This window comes from Lutra lutra, chromosome 5 (assembly GCF_902655055.1).
Source record: "Lutra lutra chromosome 5, mLutLut1.2, whole genome shotgun sequence".
NCBI lineage: Eukaryota > Metazoa > Chordata > Mammalia > Carnivora > Mustelidae > Lutra > Lutra lutra.
This window is the reverse complement of record NC_062282.1, coordinates 8,183,373-8,209,366: the sequence shown is the minus strand read 5'-3', so window position 1 is coordinate 8,209,366 and position 25,994 is coordinate 8,183,373. Positions and strand designations below refer to the sequence as shown.

Here is a 25,994-nt window from a genome sequence, read left to right as displayed (position 1 = left end):
GGCTCTTACATGAAGACATCACATGGGCTTCATTACCTCCCTTTATTTCCCACTTTCCTCCCCGAGTTTGATCCAGACAACACAGGGGTTTGAGGCAGTTCCACACATACGCCCTGTCTCACTACATGGTGGGCCCCCTCGCTCCTCCCTGGAATATCGTCTTCCTTTCTTACCCACTCCTCTGTACTCTACCAGGTTGTCCGAGACACTGTCTCCTACAGAGAACCAAATCCCAGCTCCCCAAACCAGGATAAACACCTCTCCCACATGATGCCACAGCAACCTGTGCTTGCCCCAGTCACAGAGCAGCCACCAGCCTGTGAGGCGGAAAAGAAGTACCTGCACTGGCCTCATTTCCGTCTGAGGGAGTTACAGAAGACAGGGTTGTAGCACACATTCGAGCACTAACGTAAATATGTGCTGTTAAATGAAGTTTTTGTGGAGGCTCTTCATCTGGAGAGTAGAGGAAGGGAAACACACCCCACATAATTTTCATTTCTAATAAATTCACTATCATATATGTGAGGAAACAAAGAAGGCTGAAAAGCCTCTGAATGACTGAAGTCGGTGCCTAGCTCTTCCCCCTAGGATCTCTTAAGAACCGGAAGTCTGTGATGCTAATTTCCGGCTCTAAATACTAATGACAAGTAGTATTTTTCTTCCCTACTAGCTTTAAGATCTTTGTTGTGATCTACATAGCTTCCGTCAGAATGCTCTTTTCAATAAGTCTATTACTCTGGGGAAAACATGCTATAATTACTTAAAAACTCTAAGTTACTACTTAAAGTCTCAAACCTAAACAAAGCAAGAGCTCTCACCTTAACTAAAAAGTGGAAAGATCAATGCATGTTAGTCTGTATCTTTAAATATCAGGTGAACCCTAAATCAACAGTGACATTTTAACCTATAAAGACCTTTTAAAGGAATTATATGACCTGCATATTTTGAAGACAGTAGATTAAGATGCATTACTTAATCGATTTTATAAGGTTCCTACAATAGAAAAAATTAAGGAGTTTTTCTACACAAACCGCTTATAATCATTTAAAAACAAAACAAAACAAAACAAGGATTTTTCTGATTCCAAGTCCACAAAGAAAAATTATGAGCAAAAGTCATGCACTTACCTGCCACGGGTAAAAAAGAGGAGTCTGATCCAAGGGAACCCTCAGGGGAGCGACAATAACCAGTTCAAACAGGAGCCCCAGCAGGAGCGGGACAACCCCCGCCAGCAGCACAGCAACTATCAAAGTCTTCATGATCTATTGGGAAACGAGGCCATGTCACTAGGGAGTCTTTCTGACTTTTATTTAGCTAAACTCTTTATTCCATTTGGAAATTTATTTTTCTTCTTTAACCCGATGCCTAGCAGAACAAATATATTATTACCACACATACATTTTACGTTACACCATTAAATGAAATTTGAATACGTATATACAAGCTCAAGCTATAATGGAAGCATGAAATTATTATGCATTTTTGCTATAAAACTCTACAAAATTCACTTGACTACATATATTAATCAGGTGGCTGTGCTGTTTTTCTCAATCTCATTCACAGGGGCAGGCTTTTATTTGTCCAAGAAGAGCTACTGATTATCCCAAGCTCCTATTCCAATTTGTGACCCCTGAGGTGGACTGGCATAGGAAGGCTGTGCATAATCCCAGAGAAGGTAATTAATCAGTTTGATCAAACTGGCTCCCTCCAGAACCCTCTATGGTCCAACAGAACTCACTATGATGACAGAAATGTCCTCCATCTGTGTTATGGTAGCCATTAGCCACATGGCTAGAGCCAGAGCTCTAGAATTTGAACAAAGCAACACAAAATAAAAATAAAGTCAAAACAAAGAGAAAAAAAGAGAAACTATGAAAGCATCACTACAGAATCCTGGTGAAGAAAGGATTCTTTAGAGTGGCTCTGATGTCTGGGGACCTCCCTTTTTCTTAAGGTAGCCTCAGTGCATAGGTCTGTTTCAACAAGAGACTGATATGATGAGGGTGAAAACACAGTACTTGATTTTTTTATATGGCATACTACAGATAAAGAAGAATATCAAAGGGAAACTGGTATTAGCTGGCTTCTGTATTTTAAATATGGTTACGTGTCCCATTATCTTGTGGAATTAAATAGTAATTAAAGCCCTTTGTTCACAGTATGCAATAAATCTCGTGATTTTCTTTCAACACTAATACTAACCTTCCAGTGAAATGAAAATCTAAATTAAGATACAAAACGAGCTATACGAAAGAAGTGGCATAAGCAGTGAACTATCCAACATCACAATCAATCAATAAGTCACACCTGGACAATGATCCCACACTGACATTTTTCCCCACCTTCGTGCAACTAAATACTTTATTGAATAATAATTTCCATTACTTACTACACGTTCACATTAGCCAAGACATTCTTGAATTAGTAATAGAACGTGAAATTAAAGGAATCCCATTTATATGAAAAACATGCAAAACTTAATCCTGAAGTCAAGATTTTACATATTCAAATAGATCAAAAAATCAAATTTTAGAAAAAAAAATCTTAAAGGGAAATTTCCACTTAAACTGATTTTAAATTCTACAGAATATCTTATTCCTTAAAAATTTCCAAAACAACTTTGCTAATTGCACTACTTACGGGTCTAACTGGATCACTTAATAGGATGATTTTCTTTGGACACTGACTACATCTGACCATGATTCTCAGAATTAACCAGAAAGCTACTATCGTCTTAAAGGAATATTCCTTCTAACTCAAAAAAATCAATTCTCTTGACACTACCAGCATAATGAAAAAACAAAAGTGAAAAGATTTAAAGAAAAGATTTAAAAAAAAGAAAATTTCCACTAGTCCTGTCAAAGATGATCAGTTCTTTATTAGAAAAACCTACCATGAGGGACCACTCTTTAACCTTCTGGAAGATCACTCTGCGTCCCTGTGGCATCCATGCCACCAGCACCGTCACTGCCCTTATGGTGAGCCAGCAAACATAGAGACCACAAGCAGCTGTGTAGAGCTCATGAATTTTGGCAGTCCCCGTCCAAAATGACATTAACCAACGGCCAGCAAATACTGAAAACAGAAAGGCTGATAAATGAGATATACAGCGATCTATGTAAAAAGAACTATAATATTGATGTTTAGTATTTTCAATTTATTTCCATCATTTTATGTCATTAACAAAAAGATCACATTTGGATATAACATATCTTCATTAAAAACAAACAAGAAAAACCCCCACAAACTCTAAAGAATGCAATTACTTGATTAAGGCACAACCAAAGCACAGGAAGTCACTGGGGACAAGCTCTCCTGTGACATCTATTCTGACGGGGCCATGCCAATCACCTGTTCTTTCAAAATGACAAAGACTGAGGAGGTTGTTCTTACTGTTTTTATCACCAAATAAAATCATTATACACATAATATGACAAAAGTGGGGAATTTATTATTTTGCTGTCAATACTTTCATCATTTAGGAACATTACAAATAATTTAGATTAACTTTCAATTAACTCATTCATCAACACAGAAAACTAGGGGTGCCTGGGTGGCTCAGTGGGGTTAAAGCCTTTGCCTTCAGTTCGGGTCATGATCCCAGGGTCCTGAGATGGAGCCCTGTATCAAACTCTCTGCTCAGCAGGGAGCCTGCTTCCCCCTCTCTCCCTGCCTGCCTCTCTGCCTACTTGTGATCTCTGTCTGTCAAATAAATAATAAAATCTTAAAAAAAAAAGACAAAACTAAGCTTATTTTAATAAGTGGGCATAATAACATTTTAAAGCACAATAATCAAAGAACATCATATTAATTTTCTTAGAGAGAAGATCCAAATATGCCAAAACTTCTACCAGATTTGAGAAGTGTCTAAAGAACAGCTTCAGATAAAGTTAATACAAATAAACCCTACAATGTACGGATAAAAATCTGCCTCAGGCAAGATCATTCGTAAAGTAACTTTCTTCACAGGGTTACTCCTCCATAAGGCTAGAAAGAACAGCAAGGTCCGAATGTCCTGTGTATCTTTCTACGGCCTGATTTCCTCTTAATACAGTACTATTTATCATTTTCAAATACCTAAAAGGCGCTAGTGGCTATGCTGAGCATTTTCCATATATCATACCATTAATCCTCCCCAAATCCCCCAAGTAGCCACTATCCAAGGTCACATGAGAATGAAGGCTGGATTTGAACACTCATGCCTATGTGACAAAGCTCACGCTCTTGACCAATGAACCAAACTGCACCATACTGCCTCCAAGTGAATCAAACCAGCTCAATAGTCAAGTCTTACAAGTTGCCATGCTGGTAACCAGACTTCTTTGCAACCTCACAAAAGGGTTTGGGTGTGAAGATAGTTATTTTTAAAGACAAATACACATAAATGTTATGTGAAATAAACACATGGATGGATAGATTAGGATAGACTGCTGCATAGACAGACATAATTTCACATACTTCTAATAAAGTGTTTTTGAGAGAACAGGGTTATGGTTTTTATTTATAGTAATATCATCAGAAAAGTAAACTATGGGGGAAAACAGCCTCCTTGCTACCTTAAATGCATACTTTGACACCAAACATTTCTAGGATTAAATATGACTCTGTTCTTCCCATTAGATGGTGGGACTGGGTTGTACTTACACTGCCAAATTCAGGTACTACTATGTTTTCTTCTTTTAAATTTCTCTTTCTTTTTATTTTTTCTTTTAAAGATTTCCTTTATTTATTTGACAGAGAGACATCACAAGGAGACAGAGAGGCAGGCAGACAGAGAGAGAGGGAAGTAGGCTCCCTGCCGAGCAGAGAGCCCGATGCAAGACTTGATCCCAGGACCCTGAGATCATGACCTGAGCCAAAGGCTGCAGCTTAACCCACTGAGCCACCCAGGCGCCCTCTTCTTTTAAATTTTTCTTAATATTTCTGATAAAAACATGAACATGGAACATAAAAACCACAAATAAAAGCAGTCCAAAATTCAAAAACGAAGTTTTCTGAGCAGTATGTTTACTACACTGCACCTAACCATTAATCACACTTTGTCATCCCAAGAGCAGTGATTACGGGGAACAGTGAGCTCTTAGTAGTACAGGTCTAAAGATTAAAGTCTTTATTCAGAAACATGTAAAAAAATTTATTTTTTGCCACCACTTTAAGTTAAATCACAATTCCTACAGATTAGAGAATATTCTCATTATTTTTAGAAACCTCACTTGAAACTGTATTTCCTACTTGCTCTTTCCTAACCTTATTAGCCCTCATGGGAAAACTCAAGTATTTAATACAAATTTAATTTATAAAAGTGTAGAGGTAGTGCGATAATCAAGATAACAACTCAGTATACATTTATGTGCTTGTAAGATATGAAAAGTATCTTCCACTTAATGATTATTTAAGCAGCTAACATGTATCAGGATGATTTAAAATGTTCTGGCTTACTATGCACACTAATTGGGAGGGTGGGGGTGACAAGCCGTTCCTGAGACTTTGTCACTGGCTTTAGACTCAACCCCATTTACCTGTGCCCTTTGCAGAACATGATAAACTATTATATTCACCCACAGTGTCTTACCTGTTAGAGAAGGAAACGGTGTCTAGCTGAAACTTAAAGATTATTATTTGTGAATACCAGATGATAAAGGGAAACAGTATGGCTTCATAAAGTATCTAGTAACACCACAGAGTAGACCGGAAAGATACAATGAGGGCAAACATAATTAACATCAAAAGACTGGCTTGAAAAAATTATTAAAGTCACACAGGTAACTTTTTGAAAACCCATACTATAGAGAGACTATCTCCAAAAAAACTGAGTCACCACACGTACTTTACTTCTAAAAATGAATCAGTAATTTTGTCTTGATATTATTCTCCCCTCTGTTCCAATACAAATGATTCCAAGGAGAGGGAGAACCCTAGAAAGATCATATTCCATATTCAGTCAAAATTAAAGGGCAAACTATTTCAAGTTTATACTCAATGAAAGAGATACAAAGCATCTGACATCATTAGCTCGTACCTGGCAGAGTAAGGCAGATGAGGCTGGCAATCAGTAAGGTTATACACATGAAGACAATCAACAAAAAAATCTGCAAGGCAAAACATATGACTACATAAATGGTTCATATGTGCTCAACGTATTTCATGACACCCCTCAAAAAATCAGCACAATTCCCCCAACAGAAAGAAATTGCCCGTATTTCTAGGTTTTCTTCCATTTCACATAAAAGGGAATTTTTATTTTAGGTAAAATTACCTATAACTTCAGCCAAGAGAAGTGTCTATTTTAATATAATCTGATACATCAGCAAGTAACAAGTAGATATGTTTTTTAATCAGAATGCATAAAAATAAAACCATCTTTAATTTTACCTATTAATTAAAACTAAAAACATTCACTTTTTAATCAAATTCTCAAAAACAAGTTTTCATGAAAGGAAAATGCTGTCCAATTACAACTTTCTGTGCCGACGGGATCTGCGCTGCCCGACACAGCAGCCCCCGGCACAAGTGGCCACTGAGCACCTGACACAGGGTCAGTGGGAACGAGTCAGGAAATTTCTACACTGTATTTATTTGGTGTATAATCCTACTAGAAAAGTACTTTTTTTTCCCTTTTTTTTAACTTTATTGAGTTATAACTCACAAAATTATATTTAAAGTGTGCAATAGGATTTACTACAAGTACACCTTATAAAGGGATTCCCACCATTAAAGTAATTAACACATCACCATACCACATCCTTGCCAGTTGTATTCACTTTTAATTAAGTTTAAACATAAACAGCCACATGTAGCTGGTGCTTCCTGTACTGAGAAGTGCAGATAAAAGGGAGCACACTAAGAGGAAAGCAGCAGAAAGGGAGCACACTAAGAGGAAAGGGCAGAAAAGGAGCAACTGCTGCTCGCCTTCTACCTTACCAGCCCCCCCACTTCCCCTGCCCAGAGGGCAGAGCTCTAGGGGGAAGACGGAGAAGGACCTACAGTCACACTCTGAGGGGAGCCTTTAAGGCTGTTGGCTTTCCCTGCTTGAGAAACCTCCTATCAATTCCCTCTGACCTGGGCCAGGAAGTACCCTCTGCCCATGTAAGAGCCTGATCTCCCAGGACTCCTCCCATCTCCCGTGCTCACCTGCACACACCCAACCCTCTAGATACACTTAATTCCCAAACCTACCAGCCTGCCTCTTGGTTTGGCATAAGCCTGGAGTGCCCTGCCATTTTTCCATTTTATTCTCCGTCTGGCCTAACTTTAGAAACTTAAAAGCATCACCTCCTCCACAAAGATTCCTGGACCCCCCCGGAGAAAGCATCCTGCGGAGTAAGGACTAACTATGCAACAAGTTGCCATATCGCAAGTGACGTGAGGGCCAGGACCTAACGATCAAATTTAACCACACAAAAGCCCCCACCACGATCCTTGTCAGGAACAGTTTTGGTGGGAGTCTGGGGGCAGTTGCTTCGTTAACCAGTCTTGTCTTCAGTTACATCAGATGTAAACATGAGATGACTATTCCCTTGCAGTAGTGGATGGACAGTAAATGGAAAAAACATTAGACTGCCCATTCCAGCTCCAGACACAGAGCTGACATAGATCAGTAACGTTAATTTCTTATTTTCACTAGGGTCTTCAACACTGCTACTTTCAAACAGGGAGCAAAAGCACACAGAATCTCAACCCCTATGATCCATCTCCAAAATCTGATGAAGTTCTCTGACATTTACATATATTCTCCTGCTAATGGGAGGACTAAGGGTTCTTGTCAGGAGACTGTAAGATATGTCTATATAGAGGACTACATGCTAACAGCACTAATAACAGCACCAATTTCTCAAAGGGAATTTGAAAAAACTTGACTTCTGCTTAACTCTTACAGTACCTACCCTGAGTGGAAAATTTAAAGGCCGGCGATAAGGCTGAAAGCCAACAGGCCCTCCCTGCTGGAGTATGGCTTGGTGGGCTGCGTGCAGGCCTTCGCCCACCACGGGAATAGCGTTGTTATTTCGAGCATGCTGATTATTGTTAACTTGTTGATTTGCACTGTTCTCATTTTCTTCCTGGTCTCCCAATAAATAGGAATGAAGATCCCTGTGTAAAAAGTACATTCTCACTTGATCAGGATAAAACAGCAGAAAGAGACTTAACTTTCTTATTATTACTTACAGCAGAAAATGTACAAGTAGTATCTGTACACAGCAGTATTAAATACCCCATTGTGGTCTAAATGTTGGTACCTGCTTTAAAGCAAACCTTTCCTAATTAAATGTTAATGTCCACAATTCCCCAGAATTCAGCTGAACTACTGCGTCCGCTGCGGCGTCAGCTCAGCTACAACCTCCAGAGCGCACGTCAGTCATGGCAAACATGTAGGGGCAGAGGAAACAGCTTGGGGCAGGCAAAGAAGGGCACCTGCTTAATCCAATACAACCAGATGCACATTTCACAGTAAGGTCTCTGCAGAATGCCACAAATTTTATGAAAGAAACATTTAAATTACAAAGATTCAACTTTAAAAATAAGTATGTACATGGAAACTTGAAAAAAATAAAGGCAACATGTTGACTGAATGCCCGAGAAACCTCCTGCCAGGGTAAGGCTTCTAAAATAATCAGGGATGGGGCACCTGGGTGGCTCAGTTAGTTAAGCATCTGCCTTTAGCTCAGGTCATGATCCCGGGGGCCCTGGGATGCAGCCCCTGTTGGGACTCCCTGCTTGGCAGAGAGTCTGCTTCTCCCCCTCCTTCACCGGCCCCCCGCCACCGCTCTCTTTTAAATAAATAAAATCTTAAAGTAAAATTAAAAACCAGGATTAAGTTGGTTTGCTTTTAATGCACTGAAAAAAATGTTTACTTACACCCTGTGTAATGAAATCAAAGAACCTGGGCCAGAACCAAACCTCTGTAAGAGGGTAAAAACATGCACACATTCTCCATAAAAGAACAGACAATAATTAGAAAAATAAGAAAAATTGAGAATTAATTAAAAGAAGTATTATATACAACCTGCAGATACCACCAATGGTCTCTTCTTAAAACTACTATTTCCGGAGTGGGGCATGGAACACACTCCGTCAGAAGGGCTACCACTGGCCTACTTACAGCAAGTATCCAGCGGTAACGGTCCACGCTCGCACAAGCCCCTTCAGCCACTGCCGCGTGTGTCCCTGTTCGAGCAGCGCTGGCAAGACCACCTGAAGCAGAAGTAGCTCAAGGGACAGTTCACTCACTGGAGCATCACTAAGACAATTACAAACAGTTGTAATTTACACTGTGAATCTATTTTCCCATTATAACTAACTGTATCAATGTTAAACATCTGGGGGCAAAACTCCTTCAAGATCGCCTTACAAACTCACCCGTTATTAACTCTCCCCGACTCTCCCTTGAAGCCAGCAAAGCTTCCCCCTCCGAATCCTCAAAACTGTTCCCCACAAGGGTCACCAACGACCCTGGTGTTGTTAAGTCTGGTGATCCGTCTCGTGCCCACCTCACCTGCGGTACTGCAAAGGGCATGTCGCACAGTTGGTCACTCCATGCCCCTCAGAACACTTTCTCACTAGATGCCTTTCTAGATCTGTTAGCAGCCCTTCAGCTCCCTGGGCTGGAGACAACGGAGGGCCCCAGGTTCTGTCCTCTCTCCTCTCATCTACGCATGCTCTCTGGACAAATACAAACTCCTGTGGCTTAAAATACCACATTTCCGTCAACATCTACGTACCACTCAGACATCTTTCCTAACTCCCAACTTCATATCCAAAGCGCCAACTCAGTCTCCTACAGACTTGAGACATCTTAAATTGATCATTAGCAAATTTCCCCTCTTTTCTTTTAATCCTGCTCCCCGACAGCCTTCTGCACCTCAGTAAATGGCAACTCCATCTTTCCAGGTGCTCAGGACAGAAACGTGGATCCCTGACTGCCTTTTTTTCACTCCACACTCGAACAGCCAGAGTCCTGTTGAGTGGACCCTAAGACTACCCTAAATCTCACTTCTCATGACCCCCACTGCTACTTCCTTCACCTCAACTACCCTTACCTCTCACCAGGATCGATGCAGGCTTCCTGCTCCTGCCCTGGCCACCCTGAGCCAGTCCCTTCTCATCAGAGCAGCCACGGTGACACTTGGTAACATACATCAGATCACTCTTCTATACCAACCTTTCCAAGAACTCCCTAAATCACTCAAGTTAAAGCCAAAGTGCTTACACCGGCTTATGAGCCTCTCTAGGATCTGACTTTCCATGACCTTTCTGACCTCACAGCCAACTACCATGCTTTCCTTCTTCTACTCCGGCCAAAATGGCCTTCCTGCTGCTCCTCCGACAGACCTCAATGTCGCTGCACTTGCCCAACCCCCTGCAAGGACAATCTACCTCCAGGAAACTACATGGCTCACTCCCTTATCACCTCCTTCACAGCTTCCTCAACTGTCCCCTCTTCAGGTCATCAATTACTTCTAAATTATAACCCCATTCTGACCATTCTCTCTATTCCCTTTGTCTGCTTCATTTTTCCCCCACATTATTTATGACCCCTGATATACCTCACTATCTTTTATCTATTTTTATGGCTGTCTCCCCATCACATAAGCTCCACAAGAATGGAATCTTCTTGATTCTGTTTTGTTCACTGTTATATACCTAGTACACAGAAAAGTACCAGGCATATCATAGGTCCTCAATTATTTTTAATGGAAGAATAGAGTAAAAACCACTATGTAGTTCAAAAACTTTGCTAAACTTCTAGGTATAACTGACTACCAAAAGGGGTCTATTTTAAGAATACCTAAAGCCAAAACCTGTGCTTCCCTGGTTCCATGACCAGATCCAAGTACATAAGGAGGGAGTGATGATATACTTCAGGGAAAAACTCAGAGAATAAAACCTTAATTTGGATTTTGAGGAAAGATAACAAAAGCTTGCCAGGCAAACATGAGGAAGGTTACTCCAAACAGAAAGGGAAAAATAAGAAATAGCTAAGTATTTTAGCTATTGTTTTTTAGGGAGACTTAATGGAAGGGAGTATGGCTGGAGACCAGAGTTCAAGTTAGACAATGCTGACCAGACGCTGGAAAGTCATTGTGAGATTACACCAAGGCTTGCAGGTCTCTCTAAATGACCCAGACATTATCACGGAGATTACGGAGGAAAAGGTAGGGTGTTAAGGATGGGTTATAAAAGGAGAAAAAGAGGAAGGCCTAAACTAAGGAAGTAAGTGGCATACCAAGTTGGATTAGATAAGAGAGCTTTAAAAATGAGACTTGGGATGCTTGGGTGGCACAGTTGGGTTAAGTGTCTGACTTCTGACTTCAGCTCAGGTCACGATCTCAGGGTCCTGGGGCCAAGCCCGTGTGGGACTCCACGCTTAGCAGGGAGTGTGCTTGAGGTTCTCTCTCCCCCTCTTCCTCTGCCCGGTCCCTCACTAGCACGCTTGCTCTCTCTCGAAAATAAATACATCTTTTTTAAAAAACGAGATTTAAAATATTTAAAGCCCAATGAGAAACAAATCTGAGGAAGAAACTGGGGTGCCTGGGTGCTCAGTTGGTTAAGCATCTGCCTTCAGTCAGATCATGATCCCAGGGTCTTAGGATTAAGCCCCACTTTTCCTTCTCCCCCTGCTGCTCCCCCTGCTTGTGTTCTCTGTCTCTCAAATAAATAAAATCTTGAAAAAAGAAAAGAAATCTGAGGAAGAAACCCAATTTCCCAGCAGATTTCTGTTCAGGTAACTGAAAAGATAATGCAAGTCACTAAAAAAAGGAATAAAGGAGAAGTGGTAGAACATAGGTTTCTAGGTGACTTAAACTTTTAAATCAAAAAGATTTTACATCTGTAAGCCTTATGACTTATTTTTAATCTATAGTTAAATACACAATTATGGTGTATATGATGTGCTTTTCATATAAAGATGTTTGTGGCTAACGTGCTCTCGTTAAGTATGGTAAACATTTCAATGATGAACAAATGCGCACTTCATTTGCAGAAAAGTAAGTCTTCCTTTGGAAAATGTAAATGTTAAACTAATGCTTATATAATCTAAAATGGCAAAATGCAACTATCAAATGATTTCCAGTATCTGTTAAGAAATGAACGGGTATCAAGGGAACTAACTTAGTAAAGCTTCCAAATTTCAAAAACTCACCTGTAAAGCATGACATTGTATGGAAGAAAACTGGGCAGCAGACTCTTAATTATACGTATAGGAAGCCAAAGCATCAGAAGGACAATGGAGCCAAAGACAATCTGCAGTAAGACAAAAGACATGACGGCACTATAAATCACTCCCACGAGAGATAAGCAGACTCTGAACATACCCAACCAACACACAATCCAAGTCTACACCCACCCAGGGTCCAGAGTGTTCTCACTCCACACACTAAACTTGGGTCACTGTGAGGACAGAATGCATTCCTAAGGAGGCTGCTCCTCCCTCTCTAGAACACCAGGGCTCAAACAGGAGCCACAAAGGATAATCACTGCATGGTATGTGAGGAGAGAGTCAGAAACTTATAACGAAGCACCAGAACTGTCTGCAACTTAAATCACCTGTAAGTATTGTAAGATGTGACCCATATTAATGGCTACAAATTTTCCAAAGGGCATAAGCTTGCTTTTTAAATTTTATTTTGGAAAAACTTAGTTTTAACTAGGTAATTTTTTCTTCCAGGCAGGGAATAAGCTTTGACATAGTTCTGTTAAAGAGTTTAATGTAAAAGCTATTAACAAATCTCCACTTCTCCAATGCAAATGAAATGGAATTCTAAAACCCATAATTTGGCAATTACACTACTTAAGAACTGGAGGACATTTTTGTCTTAGTAAACATTTTATTTACTTATCAAAATAACAAATAAAACAACTATTTGACAACAAAGCTCTACAAGCTTTGATAAACATAAATTTATTCAATAGATCTACTTTACCAGTCCCTGACCAAAACACCCCCAACAAAAAAAAGGGTAGCACACTTTACTTAAAAAACAATAAAAAGGTATGCTTACCACTGACAAAATAAATCTTCGGAGATGCCTATAAATGGGCAAATGGATCATTTCTTGTACTGGATTAAAATCTGGATCATTCAAATTCCTTAGAAACCATAAGACACCAGGTCGAAGTACCTGCAAATGTATTTTAAATGCTATAAATACCAGTATCTTCAGACTCTGTAATATGAGCTAAATTATATTAACATAAAAATAGATTCTTAAAATTTTAGCTTCTTAATAAAATGGGCCCCAGGAAATTCACAGGGTTTTCCTATGAAAACAAGTTCCTAAATCAGAACATGTACAGAAACCATCTTGTGTTTGAGGTCTTTGGTGCTTTTAATCATTCAATGAAAAAAATTTAGTAAGTGCAATTTGTCAAGAAATCTAAGTCTCTGAGGTGAGTAGTTTTTTTTTTTTAAGATTTGATTTATTTATTTGATAGAGATCACAAGTAGGCAGAGAGGCAGGCAGAGAGAGAGGGGTTGGGGAAGCAGGCTCCCTGCTGAGCAGAGAGCCAGACGCCGACTCGATCTCAGGACCCGGAGATCATGACCTGAGCCAAAGGCCGAGGCTTTAACCCACTGAGCCACCCAGGCACCTCAGTAAGGACTATATTCTAAAAACAGGATGAGAACTGGTACCCATCAGGCAAGCGAACTGGAATCATAAAGGCCCCTCACTGTAATTCCATGCTTAAGGTGTCTGACTACGTATTTTGCGTTTTGATCCTGCAAAACCATATTCCCCGCTTTGGGTATTTCCAGTACTGTATTTCCTTAAATGGAGTCCAAGACAGACTCACATCACATAAAATTCCAAGAACTTATATGCGAGGATGGTCACAATAACTATCAAGTAAAGCAAGTACTTTTAGTTTTTTCCCTTAATCTACTCATCTTTCAAACCGTAACTAATTATATACAGAAATATTAAAACGTCCATTTTTGAGACAAATAACTAAAAAGAAGTTAAAGAAATAAAGTCAAACTCAGGGCGCCTGGGTGGCTTAGTCATTAAGTGTCTGCCTTCAGCTCGAGTCATGACCCCAGAGTCCTAGGATCAAGTCCGGGATCGGGCTCCCTGCTCAGTGGGAAGTCTGCTTCTCCCTCTCCCACTCCCTCTGCTTGTGTTCCCCCTCTCACTATGTCTCTCTCTGTCAAACAAATAAATAAAATCTTAAAAAGCCAGACTCATCTATCAAACTATCTATCTCTTAGACTAAAATAACAGAGAAAATTAGTCAGGAAATCATCATTAGCCTCTGATGTACGACTTGCAGTTAAAACAAAAGTACTTTCCATAACTTTACAGTGTTGGCATTTCCCTGCAGAACTTACCTCTCTCAGCAACAGGATGAAGGAGGCAAAGTAGAACACATACACCATTCCCACTAGCCAATGCAGAAACATGGTAGTACCTGGAGCTGACTGAAAGCTCAGTTCTCGATCTTTCAGAGTAGCATCAAACATTTCCTAAATCAAGACAGAACAGGTGAGAGAGATGTGTACCGCTCACATTTGCCAAATTAACATCTCCATCTTCCAGGAAGTGAATAAATCACCATGTGCGTGGGTTATGATGTTCTAGGACTCCAGTTCTTTCAATGCCATTTCATGGTGTCAAAGAAATATAAGTAAGGCTGGATACTATGTCAAAAATGTATAATGACAATTTGACATTTTAACTATAAGAAGACTGATGAAGCAATTGGTAAATAAGAACTTGAATACTGCTGCTACTGTGAAGAACCATTTTTGGTTAACAATAACTTCTTTCAAGTGTGCCTGAGTGGCACAGTTGGTTGGGCATCTGACTCTTAGTTTTGGCTCAGGTCGGATCTCAGGATCATGAGATCAAGCCCGCACTGGGCTCCACGTTGCACTTCGCACTTGTCACCAAGTCTGCTTGGGTTTCTCTCTCCCTCTCCTTCAGCCCCTCCCTGCTGTGTGTACTCTAATAAACAAACATATCTTAGGGAAAAAAAAGTATCTTCTTTCCATGGTTACACGTCTATATTCATGACAAAATTTTTTCTTTTTCTTTTAAAGACAGAGAAAGAGAGAGCACAGGAGGGAAGGACAAAGCGAGAGAGAGAATCTTAACGCAGTCTCCTCACTGAGCATGGAGCCCCACACTGGGTTTGATCTCTAGACCCTGAGATCCAGACCTGAGCCAAAACCAAGAGTCAGATGCGTAAAAGACAGCACCATCCAGGCACCCCCCCCCCGACAAGTTTTAATAGTAAGGTACAGGTGAAAATGTTATCTCAGAACCAAAGGCAGCTTTTCTACATACAAAATATTTTTGAAAAGTCAAAACCTGATTACCACTGACAGCAACTAAAAATTATAATCAGGACTGATCATCTTAGTAAAAGAAATGGTTAGAGTTGAATTTACTTATTATTACAAAGACTGTTCTTATCAGATTGTTCTCCTTATGTGTATAATGTCTTGAAATTACTGTAAAATTAAGAAGAGTAAAATGAGTAAGAAAATTTTCACTGGTTACTAGAGGTTCTAGTCAAAATATTCTAACATCAAAAATTTTCACAAAGCCTCAAAAAATATCAGGTACTCAAAAATTAGTAACATTAATGGGGCGCCTGGGTGGCTCAGTGTTTTAAGCCTCTGCCTTCAGCTCAGGTCATGATCTCGGGGTCCTGGGATCGAGCCCCACATCGGGCTCTCTGCTCAGCGGGGAGCCTGCTTCTCCCTCTCTCTCTGCCTGCCTCTCTGCCTACTTGTGATCTCTGTCTGTCAAATAAATAAATAAAATCTTAAAAAAAAAAAATTAGTAACATTAAGACTTCACAATGATCCATTCTCAGGGGGGAAACAAAGCAAATTATTTTCATACAGAGTTTCCTTTAAAAGAAATTCATTCTAAGGACCTCCCTTTTCGACACCTTTACATTATTTGACTATATCTTAACGAAAAATAAACTTACCAGGGAACAGATATCCAGCCACCAGCCACAAATGAGAGGGAACACTCCAATCTCTACCACCACTAACAAAGAAACCTTAAGTAAAAACAAAAACCGTCAAATACCATCCAAATGGGGAGAAATCATTTCCAGTTTTAACTTCTAACAGGAATTACCTTAACAACAATATAGCAGACTCCCAGCAAACGACGGGACCTATGAAATTTAACAAGAGTTGCCAAGCCCTATAGCATCTAGTCAAGGAAAAAATCGAGCATTTAAAGGTACAAAGAAACAGGTACTTATTTAGGCAACACATATTATCTGACAGAATTAATTTCATACTTCATCTGCCCTCATCCTCACTACAAATAGCTACGACTTTCACTGAGAGGACAGAAGAGAAACAGTTTTGTCCCTATCGGGAACAACTCTTTGGTGTGAATAATAATACCACCAAACATCCATGTTATTAGTTCATTAAAGGATACGTGGCAAATTATCAGTGTTATTGCTAAAAGTATATACCCAACAATGGTTGTGATTAGACCTTCAAAATGAGATGCTTGGACCTAGAAATAAAAATAAATAGAATTTAATTTTACCATACAGCCTCCCTCCCAGCTTAATGTATTAAACAATCCGAGCAGACTCAAAGTGAACTGTCCCAGCAACTTACAACTAGACAACTATGAAGTCCCTTTGAATGACATCTCTGCAAACCAGATTCTCCCACTGTTAGCAATCTACTCAAGCAGGCAAAACAGAGTGATTTAAATTTTACGCAAACAAAAGCTGCACTACACTAGTCTGCACTTACTCCATCCTGCGGGGGACGGCAGGCTGAGCAATGAAAGCAGCAGCACACCGTCCCAGCAGCCCACCTGCCAAGTAAGTCTCAGCCCCCTCACCTCCTACTCCAGGAATGACTTTAAGTTTCCCTTGTTCTCCAAATCCATTCCATTTTCAGCTTACAGAAAGTACAAATCTGGACAGTGACAAATCTTTTAGGTTCCTAAATTTCTGACAGCAAGGGTTGATAGTTTGGAAATTCAAATTTATCAAAGCATGTATCTGAACTTTCCAAGTTCTTATGTTCAATGAAAACGGAGAGCTACATTAAATACTGGAACACATCTCTGCTCTTTCAGAACACTTCAGAATGTGATCTTTCAGGATTCACATACACAAACTGAATAGAACATTCCAGAAATGTCAGATTTCCTTAAAAGACTGTTCTTTCTGTAAAACAGTTGTAGGTTTGACCATTCAAATATTTATCTATCTAAAAACAAGAACAAAATGTCAAAATTAAATTCTTTAGAAAACACTGTAGCCCATCATTCCAAAACAGACCCTTTTTTTTTTTTTTAACTTGACTGATATACTATTACTTTTCTAAATCACTATGGGAAAGCTGAGGAAAAGGGAGAAAAGGGAGCAAGTTAACGGAATGGGTCAAAAATCAGCCTATAAGAGAACTTGCCAGTAGCATGCCTTTGGCCTGCACAACAGGAAGGCAGTGTACCATAGGATTCAGAACACATTTTTCTTAGCTGGCAACATGACCTACTATGTCTTGAGTGACTGTTAGTTTGAAAAAAAAGAATGAGCTCATGTTGGGTAACTATTGCTTTGCATAAGGCAAACTGAGAGATGACATAACTCTTTACAACACTATCATTTACTCAACAAATATCAAGTTTGAGGGCAAGTAATGAAAGTAAGTTTGTAAAAGTATTATACTCACGTGTTCTTCAAATCCCAAACCAACAAGGGAGAAATGACCAATGTGGTAAGGGCAAAATGCTAAAAGGGGGAGAAAAATTAAATGAAAACTTCAAAATCAAAACAATGAACACTCCCAGTACCAATCCACAGTAAAAGAAACCAGGGCTTTTTGGAGAAATGGAAGATTCCAGAACTGGGGCCAAAAATACACCTCCTAGGACATCCTCTATAACCAGAGAACAAAGATATCAAGGTCTAATACGCTCATGACAAAAGGACCAGAACCATCATGAAGAGCGTCTTACTGGCCAAGGAAAGAATGATATGAGCCTCAAAGAATGACCAAAATGGATGGAAACATACAGAATGCTTTAAAAATCCATGAGTTCGGGTGCCTGGGTGGCTCAGTGGGTTAAGCCTCTGCCTTTGGGTCAGGTCATGATCTCAGGGTCCTGGGATGGAGCCCCGCATCAGGCTCTCTGCTTGCCGGGAAGCCTGCTTCTCTCTCTGCCTACTTGTGATCTGTCAGTCAAATAAATAAATAAAATCTTAAAAAAAAAAATCCATGAGTTCATAATACTCAAAAAGGGGAAAGCCAAAAACAAAAAACACGAAGGGAAAAAAGAAAACATAAGGAATAACACTTTCCTCACCCCTGGAAATAGCACATCAATTGTTTACCCTGAAAACTGGTAACTGGGGTAAAGGACTGCATACCTGTCTCGCTTCTTCTGAACAAACAGGTTCAGGGTAACTAAGATGTTACTTAGACCCTCCAGTTTAAAGGAAATATGGAGACAAAAGAGCGAGGTAGTGGACATCGTACAGGAAGCAATTCAGACAAATGGAGAATGCAAGACAGCTGACTTGTCACTTCAACAAATCAATGGCAAAATAGGGTAGGAGTAGATGAAGGGAGCAAAGAGAAGACTATTCTAGATCAAAAGGAACTTAAACTTAACCGAAAGTAACGTGCAGATCTGGATCCTCTTTCAAACCAACTGTAAAATGACATATGAGATAATCTAGGAATTTTTAATATGAAAAGTTGTTAGGAAACACTAAATTCTGCTAATTTAGTATGGTGTAATAATACTACTACGGTTAAATGAAAAAAATATCCTTAACATTTTCATAGTAAAAATTTTTATAGTCTCTTTTCTTTAAGTCTTTGTGTCTTCCTTATGGCAAAATTAATTGGACAGCATAGATTATAAGGAAAGCAGGGAGGGGGACTCAATCATTAAGACAAAAGTCAGAGTGAATCCATAGGGATCTGGCCACCAAACCTTTTTAATCAAGTATTCCATGGGTACAAATTTTTCTGAACAAGTATTCCCAACATACTGAAATTTATAAATCATACACACATTTTACTAATATATTATGTGTATTATAAAATACAAGAAATTCTTAATGAGTAAGAAAAAACTATTTGCAGAATTTTCCTATTTTGTTGTCTCACCCAACTCTGAGGATGACTCAAATTGGCCCCCGGGAAAGGCAAATTTTCAAGTTCCAACTCTATTTACATAGGGGAATATTAACCTGAGCACCAATTTTTAACAATCCCTTTCTATCCCATTACACAGCAACCATCAGATTAAGTTTCCTGAAATTAAGGTCACTTTCTCAGTAACATTCCCTTTTATTAGGAGATAGCCACATTTTAAGTTTATAATTCTGCAAAGTACATGACCACAAGACTCCAAATATGCAAGTGGAAAATTCCAACACAGCAACCCAAGTAGGAAAGAAACAGGAGTGTGCTTAATCCCAATGACCATTCACCTTTAAGGGAAAATATACTCCTAAAAAGAGGAAAACAACTTGGTTCATTTCAAAAGATCCTAAGTATAATACAGATTTACAAAGATTATTTTTTCATAGTATATAAGCTTAGGAGGCTGGATAAGGGAAAAAATTTACTTAAGATGTGATGTGCTTTACATAAATGTTAATTATCTTTTCTATAATTCATGTGGGGTTTTTTCCTTTTTTTTTTAAAGTTCTTCTTTTTTTTTTTTTTTTTAAATAATCTCTACAGCCAACGTGGGGCTTGAACTCTTAACTCCAAGATCAACAGTTGCATGCTCCTCTGACTGAGCCAGCCAGGTGCCCCACTACAATTCACGTGTTAAAGGTGACTTTTTCCTCCAAACATTAATTTAGCATTAAGCTTTTCTTTCAAGAACAAAGACTAAATCTATAGATCATTTTTTCCTCTCAAAATTTGGTCAAGAATCAAAAACAGATGCACACTATATATTGATCAATTATTTTACATAATGAAAAAGTAGGCAGAATAATCTGCATTTTTGTTTACACCCCCTATGCAAAAGGCAAGAGTTTCCTATTAACTTGCACCATCTTAAATAGCTACTAAAAATTAAGAATTAATGGAACTTTTTCAAGATGATTTTGTTTAAACAAGACACCTGTAAATTTATTTTGTTCTTTTATAGGTAATATTCAGAAATTAAGTTTTTGTCTTATTCTCATTTACATAATTCAGTTTTTGACTACATGGTTTCCTGTTGAAAACAACTAACTGCTTTTTTTTTTTTTTTTTTTTTTTTTTTTTTTAAAGATTTTATTTATTTATTTGACAGAGAGAAATCACAAGTAGGCAGAGAGGCAGGCAGAGAGAGAGGAGGAAGCAGGCTCCCTGCTGAGCAGAAAGCCCGATGCGGGGCTCGAACCCAGGACCTGGGATCATGACCTGAGCCGAAGGCAGCAGCTTAACCCACTGAGCCACCCAGGCGCCCCAACTAACTGCTTTTTAAGGCACAATGTGGTCCCCAACCCAAAGCAAGTAACTTGGAATTCAGTGGAAAAACCTTGGAAAATCTTTATTTCTCTTCCTCAGCAGAAATGAGGGTTAACTCATATGCATAAAAAAGGAATTTATCAAAGTTCATTCCTACAGAGCTATCTGTAGCCTGAGGTGTCTTTAAGAGACACAATTCGTAGGACAATCTAACAAGAGCCTGATTCTATCATACTTCCACTTTCTTTCCCTTGAGAGATGCAGGAACTGAATTCTAAGGCATTGTTTTGCTTGATTCAGTTTCTTTTATCTTTCTCAAAGCGGAAAAACCTGCCACCCCTCTCTTCCTTTCCCTGATTAGTCCCAACGTCAGGGACTCCTGTGTGGTCATAAGAATCCTCACAGCCACAATTGGGAAAAGTGTTTGGAAGTGACTCTGAGTTTACTGGAATTTGGCTCTACAGGGATTTCACACTTTGGAAAGGTTCACTCTCCTCAAGCTTATATCTATCCCTAGTGACCGCTCCTAAGACAGGGTCTCTGGTAAAGCCTTGGTCAAGATTCTGAGAGAAGAAACAAGATCTTCTGCCAAAGGGAAAATAGATAATCAGCACAAAATTAGTTCCAAGGAAAGGATGCTGCATAATCTCAAGTCAGTCTAAGATCAACTTTTTTTTTTTTTTTTTAAGATTTTATTTATTTGAGAGAGAGAGAGAGAGCACAAGCAGGGGGAGTGGCAGAGGGATAGGGAGAAGCAGACTTCTCACTGAGCAGGGAAGCCCCCAGGCAGGGGCTCTGTCCTAAGATCCCAGAATCATGACCTGAGCGGAAGGCAGACGCTCAAACAACTAAGCCACTCAGACACCCCTAAAGTCAATTTCTATAAAAAGAGACGGAGATGCCCAAAAGAAGCAGAGATGGTAGGTAACTGTAGTCAATGTTGCTTGGGAAAGAAATGTATCTGTGTACCTGGGGCCTTCCTATACAGGATGACTATCTGCAACCATTTCACATATTCCAGTGTTTAAGAACAAAAACAAAACCTGTAACAAGGCTCCTTGAAAACTGAATTTCTATCATACTACCATAAATAACAGCATCATAAACACCACTTACCAAAAACAAGAATGAATAATGTGTTTAGAGACACCACCCAGAAGACATGTTCCTAAAGGAAAAGAGCATTAATAAAACATATTCTTCTTCTATGTCTAACTGGACTACTCCACTTAGTTAAGACTGAAATCTTCACTCAATAATGTTGTGATTTCATTACATGCAACTTCTCATTTTTCATTAGATAGCTCATAAAACTAAACCTAGTAAAATTCGAGTTCATAATGTTACATGCAAGAAAAAAAATCAATCCATAAACATTTCCTCTTCAGAAATTAGTACGCCACTACAAACTACATAGATTCTCAGAAATAACAGCCAGATTTCATTTAAATCAAATGATGCTGAAAAATTCCAAATGGAGGAAAAAAAAATTCTAAATGGAGGAAAATTTGAAAATTGCATTAATTCTAGAACTCCACATCAATATAAACCACACAGTGCTTCTTTCCAGTGTCCATTTTGTTCTCACAGCTTCTGCAAGGTCACTTCTCTTCCTTGGTCCCTTTTCTGCCTATGGCACCCTGGTTTTTTCAGTAGAGGTCTTAGAATACTCATTCTCTCTCGGTCTTTCCTCCACCACCCCCAGTTACGTGTTATCACCTCAAAGACGACTGCTACCTTAGTTACTGTTTCAGTCAGCGGGGGGTTCTTCAACCAGTAGCTAAGTTATCGTGACACCCAAAGCCACTTAAAAATCCCAAGTGATTTTATAATACAGAACCTGGAAACAGCATCATTTCTCCTAAAGAACAGGTTCTTTACAGAATTATTCCTCCCCTTTGAGTTTGTACTCTTTGCTAATAAGGTAAAGATAGGTGAGGTTTGGGTAACAGTAGAAACCTAACGTGAAACTGGGTCTCACTGTGAGCACTGCAAAGCATTAAACACTGCAAGGTTAAAAGAAGATCAAGTTCTTAACTACTATTAAATCTGTATTTCATTTTCTTTTTTAAAAATCAAGTACTTAATAATGACCTTTTTAAATACTATTACATTTGTTCTTTGCCAGTATTTTCAATACACAAAACAGACTTTCTTCAGTAATCAAAAATCAAAGGGTATGCTGACCTTTACTATAAAAAGTGTGGACATACTATAAATTTGAAATTGCTAAATCATTAAGATAAATAAGTCACAACTCTATTAAAAAATATCAGCTTTACTTACTAGGAAAACTAGCGATCCATCAAGTCCTAGCATCTGAAATAAATAACAATATGCACAAGTTCAAGACACAACAGGATTTTTTATTCTATCTAAAAAAAGGCTCACTTTTAATTATATTTAAACATAATCCTTACCCACTACTTTCCAATACAGCATATCATTTTCAGAGAGTAAAAAGCTTGTTTATTAGAATTTTACACTTGGGCCACCTTTTACTCCAAATCATACGATTATAAAGTAAAAACAGTTCTATTATGGGTTTAATTTTCACACTGAATAAGGAGCCAGCCAAGATTTCATGGTATATCAACTGCACTATCAGAATATTTCAATTTAAATTGTTACTTCATTTTACAGAAGTCCACAATTTGTTTGTATTAAAGGCCAGAAAACAGAAAAATAGTCAACATTATATTTTTAATATTTTCACAACAACACATCACTTTTCTCTAGAAACTAAAGTTCTACTAGAGCTTCCACTGAATGTAGCTATGAAACTGGTGTATGCATCTAACATGCCCAACTTCAACACACTTTAAGGTTAAAACACCAGAATGCATGATAGAAAGAATCTTACTCTTTCCCACGTAAGCTCTTCTGCAGCTCGGTCCCACTCCAAAGCATTCCAGTTCATGTCATCTAGAAACAGAATTGTAGTTGAAAGATTACTGATGGAACCTGAACCATAAGTAATAAAACATACGCTTTTAATTTGGTGTTTTGTAAGCTGCTGATGAGAAGCTGAACTACATTCTTTGCTTGTTAGGTAATAAGAACCCAAATATATAAATACAACACACATAACGTGATTCTGGATTGTGGTTAAGTGCCAGAAAGGAAATAAATAGGATTATGTGAAAGCGGAAACTTAACTGCTCTGAGTGAGGAACAAATCTGGCAATTTTAAGAAAAACAAGGAAGCCAAGGAACAAGAATTCTCTGGGGGTGGGGAGGGAAAGGTAGAAGATGCAATATGAAAGGCAGACAGGGATCAGATCATGGGTGGTAGGGGGGTGGAGGTTAAACGTGGATTTTGTTTCTTTAGTGTAACAGAAAAACCACGATCCGATTTTAAAAGCAGGAGAGCACTGGGAGTGCTATGTGGAGCACAAGTGGAAGACAGAAGCTACGCAATCGGGAGCTACTGCGGTTAGACGAAGAGAAGGAAAGGATGGCCGCACCAGTGGCAGCAGGCTGCCTTCTTGGAGCGTCTGATCATAGATTCTCTGCTCCTTACAAAGGCCCCTTGCTCCCAGCACACAACTTGCTTGTTCTGATCCTTCAGGCTCACCTCAAATATCACCTACTCTGAGCTACCTGGAGAATCTTGTTTAAAACAGACTCTCCCAACAGCATCCTCAGAGCAACCTGCACATTTATCACAACGTGTAACGAGGTGTTTGTGCACTTGGGCACTCCTGCTTCCTCACTAGACCAGGAGCTCCATGAAGGCAGGAACCTGTTTGAGTGCCTGGCTCCCAGAAGACACTCAGCCACCAGCGATCTCCAGTGGATGGAGACAGGGCAATGCTGGAGAGGAAAAGTCTGGGGTGGGAGGAGACAAGCGGAAGTGGAGAGGTACTGCCAGCTGACTGGCGGGCACAGTCCTGGATCACCTTTTGCATTCTGGAGTTAGACTGCTAGAAAATGAGAAAATGGTTTTCATAATGACATCTGACCTGCAGTGTACACTTCAAGAATTCTTTGATATTAAAAGTTGTGCTTTTCAAGAGAAACGAAAGGGAATAAAGAAATCTGTATCAAATTCCTTTAAAAATATTCAAGTCCAGTACAACTTACAAATAACTTCTTCCTATCCACCCTATAAATGTCCTGTGTAGAGCAGGATTTTAAAATACAAAATGTGGGGTGCCTGGGTGGCCCAGTCAGTTAAGCATCTGCCTTCAGCTCAGGTCACCATCCCAGAGTCCTGGGATCGAGCCCTGCCTCCAGCACCCTGCTCGGCGAGGAGTCAGTCCACTTCTCCTTCTCCCTCTGCCTACTCTCCTCTGTTCTCGTCCTCTCTTTCTCTCAAATACATAAATAAAATCTTTTAAAAAATAACACACAAAATGCACCCTGCTTCACACACAAAAAAATTTACACATATGTATATCCATAAATGCACATCTGCAAAATAAAGTAAAAACAGGTTAGAAATAGAACTCCAAACCCACAAAATTTTGAAATCTCCAGTCCTTCTCAAGGAAAGCTGTAAATGGACTCATGGTCACAAAGGAAGGGTAAGAGTGGGCCAGCAGCCATTACCCTGAGCCCCGTTGTTGGCATCGGCTGCATCTTCCCCACCCGCGTCATCTTCCTCCTCGTTGTCCTCCTCCTCCTCTTCTGCCTGATCATCCTGGGCATCGGGGTTTTCTCCCACCACCGCATTCTCAGCTGGTGGGTTAGCAGGCTGGTCAGGGGCAACATTTTCAGCACCATTTCCTCCTGCTGGAGCCTAAAATGATAGAAGAGCCCAGAAATGTAGCTGACTTGTCTTAATTCTGTTCTATTTCCAAATTGCACTCTTCCCGTTTAAAAAAAAAAAAAAAAAAAACTAGCAAATAAACACAAACTATTTAAAAAAAAACTCTCAAAGTTATCTTTTCTACAAGTATCTGATTTTGGATCTACTTGGCATATGAGAACATAAACTCACTTCACAGTGTATATATTCATTCAGTATAATTTAGGGATTTTACAAAGTATTACAGAAAATGGGTCAACAAATGTGGCTAACTTTAACACTTCAGGCACATCCCAAACTAGTTACTGGTAGAGTTACAGAAGTTTCTACTCAGGCCAGCAGAGCAAGAATCAAGAATTCAGAAAGTTAAAGCCACTACCTCCCTGGATACATAAAAACAATACATTAAAACATGTCACAAAGTGCAAAAAAGAAGGCATTCAACAGAGTAAAAACAAGCAGCAGGCTGTCTGTCTTAACAACAGGGCAGAGGAACTCCTTCTGGAGTTCAGCTTCTGGAACTAGAGCTGCCTCAGCCAAAAAGAGGTCCAGATAGAAGTTCTGACTTAATCTTATTACAACTAGTCAAGAACAAACTCAAAGAAACCCAAGGTTCAGATTTCCCATGACCACAGCTGGATCTTGCAACAAAGAGAACTTTGGTTACTTTTCACCAAAAGCAGGTTGAGCAAGAAGGGAGCAATGAGATTCAGCCGGTGATTCTGACCCCAGGCTGACGTCTCTGCTTAGGCAAGACAACCCAGAATTACTTCTGCACCAGCATCTCCACAATCTGATCCTCTCAGTGAACAGTAGGTCTCAGCC

The 25,994-nt window shown here is 39.4% G+C and overlaps 1 protein-coding gene across 4 annotated transcripts in view; it reads right to left on the bottom strand.

The window, feature by feature from the left end:
* The window catches only part of MARCHF6 (membrane associated ring-CH-type finger 6), an 80,490-nt gene that overhangs the window by 13,469 nt on the left and 41,027 nt on the right, over positions 1–25,994 (bottom strand). For 3 of the 4 annotated variants that reach the window (XM_047731614.1, XM_047731612.1, XM_047731610.1), the window contains exons 7-22: positions 24,971–25,160; positions 23,280–23,341; positions 22,703–22,735; positions 21,533–21,584; positions 17,666–17,724; positions 16,407–16,487; positions 16,092–16,160; positions 15,937–16,011; positions 14,324–14,458; positions 12,996–13,115; positions 12,137–12,237; positions 9,098–9,235; positions 7,884–8,088; positions 6,020–6,089; positions 2,894–3,090; positions 1,128–1,262 (exon numbers count right to left, since the gene is read on the bottom strand). In XM_047731614.1, coding sequence (XP_047587570.1) covers positions 1,128–1,262; positions 2,894–3,090; positions 6,020–6,089; positions 7,884–8,088; positions 9,098–9,235; positions 12,137–12,237; positions 12,996–13,115; positions 14,324–14,458; positions 15,937–16,011; positions 16,092–16,160; positions 16,407–16,487; positions 17,666–17,724; positions 21,533–21,584; positions 22,703–22,735; positions 23,280–23,341; positions 24,971–25,160 — 1,722 coding nt within the window. The remainder of the gene's footprint in view (positions 1–1,127; positions 1,263–2,893; positions 3,091–6,019; positions 6,090–7,883; positions 8,089–9,097; positions 9,236–12,136; positions 12,238–12,995; positions 13,116–14,323; positions 14,459–15,936; positions 16,012–16,091; positions 16,161–16,406; positions 16,488–17,665; positions 17,725–21,532; positions 21,585–22,702; positions 22,736–23,279; positions 23,342–24,970; positions 25,161–25,994) is intronic. The other variant, XM_047731611.1, reaches the window with a different exon arrangement.